General features: G+C 37.1%; 1 protein-coding gene across 1 annotated transcript in view; it reads right to left on the bottom strand.

Annotated features, from left to right (window-relative positions):
* The window catches only part of LOC140229689 (nephrin-like), a 31915-nt gene extending 21391 nt beyond the window's left edge, over positions 1-10524 (bottom strand). The window contains exon 1 of the mRNA XM_072309931.1: positions 10418-10524. Coding sequence (XP_072166032.1) covers positions 10418-10487 — 70 coding nt within the window. The 5' untranslated portion in view covers positions 10488-10524. The remainder of the gene's footprint in view (positions 1-10417) is intronic.
* Between the last annotated feature and the right edge of the window lie 2902 nt (positions 10525-13426).

Here is a 13426-nt window from a genome sequence, read left to right as displayed (position 1 = left end):
ATGTAGGTTCCCTAATTGCTTTATTTGTCTCTCAATATTTGGCTAAATTATTGATCAAAAGAGGATATTTTCCAACATTTTAGTACAAAGCAAGGATAAGTTCTAGGGTAACAACTTCATTACCTATTCGCATTTATTTAGTTGGAATCAATACCATTGGTCAGTGGTTAACATGGAAAATTTAAACTTTTCTTTTAACCAATCTCTTACCGTTTAATAATAGTTTGCTTCAGATAAAGAATAAAGTCAACTTGAACTGAAAGTGGGGATACACCTTACGGTAAGGGATACCACATGACATCGATCACCACACGCCTGAAACTAAAACCAACTACTATGATACCATATGCCATTATATCATGATATCATCATATAAGATTTATTCATTGGACGAAACTGCACGCTGGGGCAATGGGGAACATTAAACCAATCCTGTTCAGTGCGGGTAACCTATTGATATGGGTCAATTCTTAAAGTGACAGCTACTGTAATTAATTTGTCAAGTGTAAGTGGTTTAACAACGTGACGTCACCGGAAAACGGTTATCGGTCGCAACTTCCACATCTCTTGGTCGCATTGTTTCACTGTCATCGAAAGACACAGAGAGATAGAAAGCAAAGCACTATCTTTGCTGATAGACTACTTTCAGCGTGGTGTCAATGACAAAGTAGCCAATGAAAGTACTCTGCCTACATGCATGTACACAAATCCGCAAGAAAAAAATTCCCCATTATTTTGGTTGGTGAAGCAAGATTTTCTTTTCCCAAGTAGGGAAGGTATTTGAAAAAAATTATGCTATATCATGAGCGGTATGTTATTATTACTGTTGTTACCAAGGCTTTGGAAACTTCTTTGTTTTTAGGTTGAACATCCTCATCGGATATTTATCAAATCCATTTTTCTTCCAGTTTGTCTTCGGGATATAATGACACTGCTTCTTGGGAAAAATTCCCCATCTCTATCTTTTTATGTAATGGTCACATGAGCTTATACAATTTTGCTCGATAACTACCATGAAATAAATAATTAGTTGAAAATCGCTCACGAGATTGCCTCGGCCCGCGAATATCATTATGATCATTAGTAATGTTATGACGTTAAGCAAACCATAATACTACCTGTACGAAGAAACACACAGAGATACACCAATGTTTACACCCGCACACACATACCAATACAAACTCTACATGCAAATATACACACTTCACTGTCAAGGTGTATGAAAACATAATCTGACAAGTATGAAAAATATCGGCTTCCCCGTGCCAATTTTACAGATTCGTCGTTTGTAAACGGTTGGAAGGGAATCATAATTATATATGACACTCTCGACATGTTTACACTTGCTCAGTATTACGACTGCAGGTGCTGCTGCATTTACAACTACCACTAAAACTATGAATGATTGACTACGACTTCCATACTATGTGTAGTACTACTACTTCTACAACTTCTACTACTTCTATTACTACTACTACTACTACTACTACTACTACTACTACTACTACTACTACTACTACTACTACTACTACTACTACTACTACCACTACTACTACTACCACTGCTATATTCTACAATACTACTACATCTTCTACTGCTGCTACTACTTCTACTACTACTGTTGTTTCTCTACTTCTACCACTACTAATCGAAGAATAGAAGAATCGAAGAAAGAGCAGATGAAAATAAATGAAATTGATGGAGACTGAGGGCATTTACCCGACTGTAAGAGATTCGACATTGATCCAAATATACTTGTCATGAACAAAGTGGATTAAAAAAGCCAGTAATGTTTTGACATTGGCGACTAATTTCCTTTCTTTCCTCCAGCCCTGTCAAGATTGTATGGAGTGAATGTATACACTAGCGGTATTAAAGCAACAGCGTGTATATTTTATCTTGCCTTATGGAGTCTACACGTTCACACGTAGGGCCTGTAAGAGGTTTTGGTTTTGCGAACATTAAGGATGAAAAAAAAAAAGAAAGAAGAAGACATGCTAAGTTGATTCTCTCTCGAGGTACATCACTTTACATGATTTGACCCTTGAACCCATTCACTTCTCTTAGCTATTATACACACATTGTGTGGATATCGGTTGAGATTAATAGGGGTAATAACACGGTGCGTACTTTTCTATTCTCTGTTCTTTTTTTTTTCTTTGCCAACTGTGAACACATTGACAGGAAGTTATCCTTCGTACACCGGAAGTAGTTTTGGCAATACGGATAGAAGGGCGAGAGCATGAAGACAATGCACTGCACTGCCTGTCACCTCCCTGTATAACATGTATGGACTGTCAACACTGAACCACCCTATATCATCCACATCATGTCACATACTTTTTGTTGTTGTTGCTTTTAAGCAGTTCTTACACATAACAAATACTTCTAACATTATCAATTTCGTTCGCACACACACACACACACACACACACAAACACACACACACACACATATGTAATCATACAATAGATAGGGCATATACACACAGTCATATAGGACACCGAATGTGTCTAGGCCTATATTATATACAGTACATATACATATAAAACATAGTTTCTATTGGAATTTGTAGGCCTACATTACCTATTGAGTAATACATCATTGTCATTTCACACATTTAGTAGATTCATAGTCAAAAAAGTAAGAGAGATAATATAGGTATAATATGCCTATCATATACATATGTGCTTTTTTGTCTGAACGAAATCTGGGGGTATTCCTTTACTATTCAGGCAGAAATGGTGCAATTTGTAGTATTGAGAAAAATTTGTATGTATACGATCATTTCTCAGAGGAGAAATTTTAACCAAATATAATGGGTGTGTCACGTAAATGCAGTAAATGCACGTCATTTTATAATAAAGTAATTAATTTCAATGTATTTCAGTGAATTGAGTTTCTAGATACAAAAAATTGCAGCAATTTGTAACGTCACAACAAAATAATTATACCAAGAAGATAATGTAATGTAGGCCTACGGAGTTTCACATATATTTTATAGTTAAACATTGTATTGGATCGCTATGGACGCTCTGTATATTAATACGCAGCATTTCGTAATCGCCTCACATCATGGAGCTTGACATAGCTCCACGCTTTCCACAATCCAGACACTATCCACGTACATCAAGTAGCTAATGTATGACCATTGAGGTAGTGTAGTACCTCCATGGTATGACCAGGGAGGTGGAAAGTCTCTCTTCCACCTCCCTGGTATGACCTCTACACAATACAAAGCCAGTCACTGTGTTATAGTGTGTATACTCTCAGTACTCTATAGATACAGTGTAGTACCACATTCCTTTACCCATTCATAAAACCAGAGGCGATTCTTTACCAAGCTCTTTTCCCATGATTGGAAGAGCACACTGAGCCCACCCTTTACGAATCGCTCTGACCAGCTCAACGATGCGTGAAACGAGAGGAGGCGTTCACACTTGACCACAACGTCATAATAATTACAAAGGCCAATACTCCAAAATGATCGTTGGGCTTGATATGTTATAGCATTATTCTACACATTATATTCGAGCAATGAATGTTGTTCCTGAACACCCGCAAGCTTGCCTGGTTCTTGTTCGACTTAAACAACAACAACAACAACAACAACAACAACAACAACAACAACAACAACAACAACAACAACAACAACAACAACAACAACAACAACATCATCATCATCAACAGATGTATATAACCGTTATTTCTAACCATTACCAATAAATTTCCATTCCTACCATCAAACTGCATAAAGGGGGGAAATACTATTTGAATCTAAATCGCTTGTTTGCAGTTTGCATGTCTATGTTGCTTTGCTTTGTTGTTGTTGTCATTGTTGCTGCTGATGTTGTTTTTATTGCTGTTGTTGTCGTCATTATTGCTCTTGTTGTTGCTGTGTTTTGAGATGCACCTTGTATTAGGAAGCAGACCACCTGAGCGATGCGTTTATTACCACTGAAGAAACTTAATTTCGTTCACTTAGAACTTATACATGTTATGCCAAGAAAGCGGTATAATCCTTCGCTCGCCTTAGACAATTATCATGTAGTACCTCCTTGACACAGCCTGCTACCTCCCTGTACCCATTATGTTGCTATGGCAACTTCCCCACATCTACTCTGCTTCCAAAGCCATGTTGGGGAAAATTATTATAAGATCGTAATACGAAATGTTGTCAAACAGGTTCTATAGTCAAGAGGAGAAAAATGTCTAGACGAGTCGCCATCAATGTACGGAAATAGGTTACAGCACCGAGATTACTAGGCAAACCAATTTTGGTGTACATTGTAAGAGATTTTTTTTAATTTTTTTTTAATATCTATCTCTCTCTCCTTCTCTTTACACGGGAACAAAGCCAAAAAACAGCGGTTAAGTTAATGTACATGACCCCCAAGCCATGTCGGCACTCACCTGCCTTCCTATTCATGACTTTTAACCCCGCACTGTGTTGATACTGGCTGGCACAAACCTGGCATTGAAATCTCTGTATTTCGGGCAACGTATTCATTGGTAGAAAAAGTATAAATCTTGCAGGTGAAGACAGGAACACACTATCATTATCCTCTAATGATCTCCCCCCTTCTCTTCTCTCCCTCTCTCTCTCTCTTTCTGCAACAGTTTTGCCATCTATATTCGTTATTTCATTCGTTTGATGATTTATCAAAGTTTAGGGGAATGTATAATTATATTTATATATATACATACATATATATATATATATATATATATATATATATATATATATATATATATACATTTGTGTGTGTGTGTGTGTATCTATTCATTTATCTATATATTCATTATGACATCGCAGTATTGAAGATAATGCTCCTACGTAAAAAACAAAAAACAAAAGAGAATATCAAACGCAAAGTACACAATACAAGATATAGCCGGTGAAACGCGAGCACACAGTCTGAACTGTAAAATTTTGCATTTACTTATGACAATTTGAGGGAAATCAATGTGATAAACTTGTAGATTAAAAAAGTGGCCATTGAAGAGCTGAAAAAGATTCTCATAAGAACACAATCAGTTAAGTGACGAATAAGTAAGTCAAGTGACGAATATTATATTCGTCACTTGAACACAAACAAGTGACGAATATAATAGAGGAGTAGACACAAAATCTTCAGTGTGAACACGTCAAACGCTGAGGAAACAATTCTTCTTTTTTTTTTTTTTGTTATTCAAGTATAGTACTCAAGCTCCTTCGGGTCAGTCAATCGGCATTCCACTATTGTGGGACCGGTGTTATCACATCGACAATTGGGCGTGGCATGGGCATGGCTAGCTGTGCCGTAGTCTCACTCCAGACGTTATTCGTCGTTAAGAATCGCCTATCTATCCACGGTCAAGGACTTCTATAGTTTTTAAAATATTTTCTTCTTCTCATTAACACAATCATCATCAACATCGTCTGTAAAATCATCATCATCATCATCATCATCATCATCATCATCATCATCATTGTCATCATCATCATCATCATCATCATCATCGCTATCATCATCGTCATCATTATAATCCTCACTTTTCTATCATTCTAAAATATTATCAGTAACGTTATTATCAAAATGTATGGTTGCGTTTATGTCTACAACGATTGATAACAAGAATGTAAACACTTTTTACCATTTATCATTTTCAAATTATTAAAATCCTGTACGTCATGATGAATAGCAGCGTACTCTTTAACAATCTGCGAACATGATTAAAATACATGTTCATTGTGATGTAACTTTGCTAGATATGATCTCAAATACACATTATTTACGAGATGCTTCTGTCACGTTAAAGTGCAAAGTGAAACGAAACAAAGGAAAGAAGATGAAATTTATTTTCATTCTGACTAATACGTAGAATGAATTGTATAACAGACAGAAGGGTACTCATATCTTTTTACAACACTGTTTAGTTGGTGCAGAGTACGCAAATTGCTACAACTATAACATGCGCAAATTCACATGCTACGTACAGTATGGCCTGCGTGGGGGGGGGGGGGGGGCAAAGCAAAACTGTTTATCTGTGAAGAGAAAACACATTCCAAATTTGACAAATAAAGACTTAAATCACGTTACACAACATGCAGTGGACGTTCTGTCAGTTACAATCGGACAAAAAGGCGGTTCCGGAAAGTTAAAGTCTAGAGTTTACAATGCTGTTTATTTCCTTTTCAACGGAGCAGTTCAGTACAAATTACTATCACCATGGAGCTATCACTTCAGAGGATAATCGAGTCTTCACGGGTCATTCGTCTTTTTACAGGAGCAATTTATTGAATTTGATTCCAATACGAAGTGGACTTACTTTCAAAGGTGATTACAGGGGATCTATGTAATCACCGTGAGAAATAGAACCCGATCCTTTTCCATTTTTATCTAGCTAACGGTCAAAGAACCTTTTGCCCTATAATACGTCTGCTGGCCATGCTGCTTAAATATAACCACAAAACAGAAACAAAACAAACCCTGAATGAAGACTTGAAGAGATTAAACATTGCATCATTTATTGTCTCGACGACAATACATACAAGGAACTGAAGGACTTAGAATTCCGTTCTTACTTTACATGCTCGGACTGATGGTAAACATCTTTTTCAGTGACAAAGGTCGACTGTAGCTTCTGCGGTCAGCAAATATTATGGCAACATTCCTTGCCGCGTGAAAGACATACTATATAGCACGTTTCTTTACATAGAGATATGTGCGTGTGTGCGTATGTGTATTATGATGTACATGTATACAAGTTCTATATAGAAAAGGAATGCTTTCAAATTGTCACAGACTTAAATAATTTCCTATTAACTATCGTCTCATGCAGTATCGTCAAAAGTTATGAGTTACCTCAGTAATATAATACTACCCCCAAGTGCAGAAAGCAGAAAGGTGTCCTACGCATCGCCTTAAAGGACAAGTTCAACTTCATAAACATGAGGATTGAGAGAATGCAGCAATATTAGTAGAACACATCAGCGAAGGTTTGAGGAAAATTAGACAATCTATGCAAAAGTTATGAATTTTTAAAATGTTTGTGTTGAAACTGCTAGATGAGGAGACTACTACAGCTTGTGATGTCATATGAGTAAAACCGTATAAAGAAAATGTAAAGAAAATTTAACATATTTTCACTTTTTTTCGCATAATAAAAGAGCACTTGACTTGCCTCTTTCTAAAGGCAGGGGGAATAATATTACCTATAACATATGTCAGTAACGAGTCAAGGGAATGTGTACTTTTTTTTAAAAGATAAAATTTTGTGAAATTCTCTTTATATTTTCCTTACATCGTTGTACTCATGTGACATCATACGCTGCAGTACTCTTCTCATTCAGCGGTGATTGCACAAAAACTTCAAAAATTCATAATTTTTGAACGGGTTCCCTGATTTTCCTCAAACTTTCACTGATGTGTTCTACTAATATTGCTGCATTCACTCAATCCACATGTATATGAAGGTGAACTTGTCCTTTAAAGAACACTACATTAAAGATATTACGAACAATCATGATTTGTATAATTCCCTGGGATGCAACGAACTGACCAGTAGTATCCCAATAATGAAGATGACATTCGAATGAAAAGGGAATAACTTAGTAGAGTTGACACGAGTAACATTGTATCATCAGCAGTGTTTTGAATTATCTGTTGACCAAAGCGGCTGCAAGCCTTCATAAAACTACTCGATATTGCATACGAACAGTTGGGCCAAAAGGTTGTCACGCTGCGTACTGCCGTTCTTTCCCGTTCAGGAATAAATCAATAGTTGCGTCTTGAGCAAAGCCTAAGTAAACACACTAGCTGACCACGATGTATACAAACCGCGCGAAACTTAGAAGTATTCATTAGCCTTTCTTTGGCTTTATAATGAGGGGGATGGCGTTGACCGCTACCGCCTGATCCGTAGCGGTTATGGATTGACCCTGTTACTTTTGTTGACATCGTTACATAACACCAACTTACGAAGTCATCGAAAATACGCCAGAATGAAACAGTGAGCAGAGGGGAGGGATTTTAGCCCGTAAAAGTCCCTACTTATATCCAAGCCATGCTTTCTTCAAGAGAGTAACGTCAAGAGCTTGTGAAGTTGACTCTCTTATCTCAACCTCCGAAATTCTAGCCTGCAAAATACTCTTGAAGAACCGAGCTTGATTGTGATACATGCAAAGGCACAAACCCGGAATGCGTTATACAATGCATAACGTGCAAACATTTTAGTCAGGGCAATAGTAAATCTTGGCTCAGCTGTACAAAGTTGCATGACTTGTGATTCCAAACAGGAAGGAGGTAACCTTGATAACAATATTGCAAGTTCGGAAGAATATCAGCTGCACCATACGTGGAGTACAGTTGGAAACAGAGAGTGTCGAATAAATGAACGGATGAATGCAGGAGCATAATGTACAAATAGACATAAATATCTTTATGAGCAAAGAGATGAATATAATGCCTGCACCAAAGGCTAAATGAAGCTAAAAAATGCTCCAAGAATATAGCAAAATTCTATGTTGTTTTAGGAAAGAGGACGTCCCAAATCGGGCGAGGCGATGAGAAGGTGTGAGAGTGGCTGTAGGTGAGGAAAATCAGGCCAACCCGTTTTGGGGGGACAAACCCAATAACAAAAACGGATTGTAGATATAGATAAGACATTCATGCTTAAATGAAAATGTCAACGCACTCCAAACTGGTTTAGGATAAAAATTAACACTCTACCAGTTACAGGTAGAGAAAGCGCCCTGACCAAAGCTGGAATATATTTCCGGTTTGTTAAAAGGCCTGGTGATCTATTCTGGTTGAGTGAATACGCACTGACCCTGTATATAGGCAGTAAACTTTAAATCGGATATTGGTCATATCGAAACCGAATATATTCTCATCAACGAGTATAGTATTCTTCGAAGCGATGGACGTATTAGAAGGATATGCGAGTCAAACATATACCTCCACAAACAAACAAACAAAAGAGAAAAGAAAACAAAAACAAAAATAAATCTTACATACCAACCAACAACCCGTCGAACAATAAAGTTTGAGAAGAGAAAACAAAAGAAAGCTGCCTTCGCGACGCATACCACTCAAATGATCGGAAGCCAAATGTGACACATTGTCTCATTATATAGACACTCTGTCCTTGCATTAGCGCCAGCAGTTTTTTTTTGTTTTGTTGTTGATATCTCTACACCAAACCAACAGACAAACTTTACGTCATTTTAGCTATCTATCTACCTGCCTACCCATCCATCTATCTATCTATCTACCTACCTACCTATCTATCTATCTGTCTATCTATCTATCTATCTATCTATCTATCTATCTATCTATCTATCTATCTATCTATCTATATCTATCTATCTATCTATCTATCTATCTATCTATCTATCTATCTATCTATCTATCTATCTATCTATCTATCTATCTATCTATCTATCCATCTATCTACATCTGTCTACCTATCTATCTACTTCTCTATCTACCTATCTATTAATCAATCTATCTGCCTATCTATAATTGCTTCTCTCCATGTATGTATCAACATGCGTGAATTTTGTATCTGTGCATGTAATTATTCATTTCTTTTATGTTAATGTAAAATGCCTTATTCTGTTGAAAGTTGTGCCCTGCAACCTCCGCTGTTGTTTAGTCTTTGTGTAATCAAGGAAGTGGTCCATGCCCGTTAGTACCAATAAACGAAAGATATGATTATCATAATAAAAAAAAAACAATAGGCCTATTTATCTACCTATCTTTGTATAGCTATCAATCCCATACATGTATATCATGTAGCTATTTCCATGTATAACAAACTCCCTCTTTTGCTTTGTATATTCACTTTTTTTTATATGCATAATTATAATAGGAACATCCATATAGCTCAGGCTGAAATGGGAACACCACATAATAAGGAGGGTCGCATTGCTAATGCTAGGGGTAATGTTTTTCTATGGTGCTCGGTGGGTTTCTTAGCGTCGTGTACGTCCTGGTGTTTTGTCAGAGCTCTTCTTCAGGCTTGTATAGTGTCAGAGGGCTTTTACGAATATTTTGACCCAAGTTCATTATGAACACCACTTTCTCACACATGGTCAAATCAAACAATTGTAATCAAGTACCTTTAATCAATTGTTATTTTGTGATGCTTTCTAGCTATAGATACTACTGATGTAATGCACGTGTAAACTTCTCGCCGACCAAGCTCAGTTTCTGTTTGGTGCCAGTGATCATAAACAAAAGAAAATAGCAGGCGTAACAGCAAAAGATACAACAACAAGACATATAGGAACAACCACTGTTATACGTTCCTATAAAATAGGATAGATGATGTCAATTCCAGCGGCGGACGTGAAGGTGCGAAATGTATTTAAGATGATTTCAGCCTACACAAGAGCGTGGGAAAGTTATGTGTCTATTGGCGAACGTACCTGTACCAATAGGCCGCCAGTGGCCTGCTAGTGCTAGAAGACAGAACAGGTAGAGTTTGCACTGATCCATGATCCTACCACGTTTGATCCTACGTTTCTCTCCAGGTCTCTCGCCACCAAGTAGTGTGACCTCTCCGCACCCGAGCAGGGCTGGAATGTAAGGCTTCAGTTTCCCACACTTATTGTAAATACACACGAGTACACACACAGTCACACACACAGTCTAGCCGCGGCCAATGAGTGTACTCAGTATCCAACCACGCCAGTGCTACCCAAAACTTTTGAGTAGCGCTTTATACTTGGTAAACAGACCAAAGGGGAAGACTGATCAAAGAGAGAGAGCCCATTCAATGGCGCTTTGACCACTTATCCTCTGGCCTCCTTCTTTTGCTCGGTTGTGCTACGTCGGTACGAGAATAATAGCGACTGTCTGGATTGAATGAGATGTCGCGAAGTACATAAGATATCTCCGTGTGTGAACTTAGAGAAGTTCCAAAAGTGTCGTCTGATTGGATTACGTACTGAGTATTGGTGTATTGGTTGGCGTGAAATCGACAAGCTGTGTATCCCCGAGTCTCTCTGCCGTGCAGTGATTTTAGAGAGCTCTCTTACTTTCGGGGTGTTCGTCAGCGGGATCGAATCAAAACAGAAAACCACGTGATGTCGTACAAGCGCCGCGGCGCAGCCTCAATTCGCCAACACCGCAGTTTCAATCGGTGTTTACCCCTCATCAATGAATATCTTTTGGAACATTGACGTGAGAAAAAAAATCCATAAGATGATGTAATTATTGACAACGATGGTAGTTACTATTCTTTTTTTTTTCTGAGAACAAGTTTGTTCCATGTTCATCTTGACCTTGAATAAACGTGAGCAACTATAGTATGATAAGAGTATCAAAGTATCAGAGTATCTGATCAAAGTATGATCAGACAAAAAAAAAAAAAAAAAATCGTACAAATTTCATCAAAGGGCTTCAGCTAAAGGAATGTATAGTATTTTGTAGTTCCACACATTTTCATCAACTATACCAGCTGAAAACAACATTTGTAAAACTGAAATGAAATGAAACACGGATACACGTGGATTTAATGAATGTAACAATGCCAATTAGCTAAAAACTTATGCATTTTTAAAATTTCGGTGCCGCAAATCGCTGGATGAGAAAACTATATATATATATGCAACCTTTTGTGACGTCACATATGGAAAACAATGCTAAAAAGTAAATTCAGTTTTCTAGTATAATAGAAAAAAAAACAACCCACCACACCTATAGGACCCTATCAAGAAATATTGGTGTACTCTGGAAGTTGAAAGATCTCTTATCAGAACGATCCCTGATTATTTTATATAATTCTTTAATTTTGCCTCACATATTGTATTCAAATATTGTATGGGGAAATTGTAGTATTACTAAACTGAATTCATTGTATTTACTCCAAAAGCGTGCTATTCGTATTATTACTAATTCCACATATTTATCTCATACAGATCCTTTATTTCATCGTTTGCATACTTTGAAGCTTCAGGACATCCACATCTTACAAACAGGTATATTTATGTACAAGTATGCAACAAATCAACTTCCCTCTTTATTTCATAATATTTTTCACTTAAATTCGAATATACACACATATCCAACTCGCCGTTCGACAGATTTTCACCTTGTAAACCCCAAAACTGTTTTAGCTCAGAAATCAATTAGACATTACGGTCCCGATGTCTGGAATAACCTACCTGATCAATTCAAGCAGTGTACTTCACTGTTTTCCTTTAAAGCTCATTTAAAAAAGTATTTATTATTGAAATATGTTTCCAGTTAGTAGTCTTTGATCAATGTATTTTTTCTTTTTTTTTTGAAGTCTCAGTCAGCCCTGATCCATGCAAAGTGTTTTTTTTTTTTCATTCCCTCCCGTTCCTTTCTTTGATAATGATATTGCATACATTCATTAAAGCGTATACCTTACCCCCAAAATAGGCATGCTACAGCCTTTATTCTCTCTTGCACTGTCACCTGCACACACGACGCACTGTCACTCGCACACACCTACACTTTTATTGTCTACTATACCATGCAGCAGTCAATGGTGCTGCGTGCTGTTTTTTTTTCTTTTCTTGTTCTAAAGCGCCAAGTCACTATTTTTCTTTTCTGTTTTTTTTTCTGTAGCAAAATGTGTTTTGTGTATTAAGATTAAGAGTTTTATGAGTACATTGGTGTTGTATTACATTGGTATCACATATTCAGATAGGGCCTCATCCACGTCAAGCTCTGCTTATGATGACGGTCCCCTGTATTGATTTCTCCTTTGTTAATAGATACAGTATGTCTTAATATGTTATTTTGATTCATAATTATGCCACTTCAGACTGAATGTTGTTACGCAAATGATTTTTCTTTGTATTGATTTGTATGTATCTGTATCATTTTGTTTTCATTTGCAATTGTATTCGGAGAAAGAAAATGCAGAAATAAACCAACCAACCAACCAACCAACCAACCAACCAACCAACCAACCAACCTCTCTCTTTCAGAAAGCAGGGGGATAATATTACTCTTAGCACGTGCCAGTACCAAGTCGAGAGAATGTGTACACTCATAAAATTGAAATTTGATTGAATTCTCTTCCTATGTTCTTTCTGTAATTTTCTACGTGTGACGTCACAGAATGTGTATAGTCTTCTCATCCAGCGATGACTACACCAACATTTTTAAAATTCAAAACTTTTGAACGGATCGTCTGACTTTCCCCAAACTTCCACTGATTTGTTCTACTGATATTGCTACTTTCGCTCGCATTCACTCAATCCATATACATATTTGGGCTTTTTCCCCTTTAAGGGTGTCACCATCAAAATAAAATCTATTAATGGTTAAAAAAAACCCCGCTGTTATTTCATGGAGTTTTCTGGTTTACTAACCTTTACAGGGGTGGGGACTGTCCATTTATCACCTTCCATCTTTAACTCAACAAATTTAAAGTTTCTCGGTTTCATCAACACAAACTA

This window comes from Diadema setosum, chromosome 6 (genome assembly GCF_964275005.1).
Source record: "Diadema setosum chromosome 6, eeDiaSeto1, whole genome shotgun sequence".
NCBI classification, from domain to species: Eukaryota; Metazoa; Echinodermata; class Echinoidea; order Diadematoida; family Diadematidae; genus Diadema; species Diadema setosum.
The sequence above is the reverse complement of the archived record's forward strand: the minus strand, read 5'-3'. Positions and strand labels throughout refer to the sequence as shown.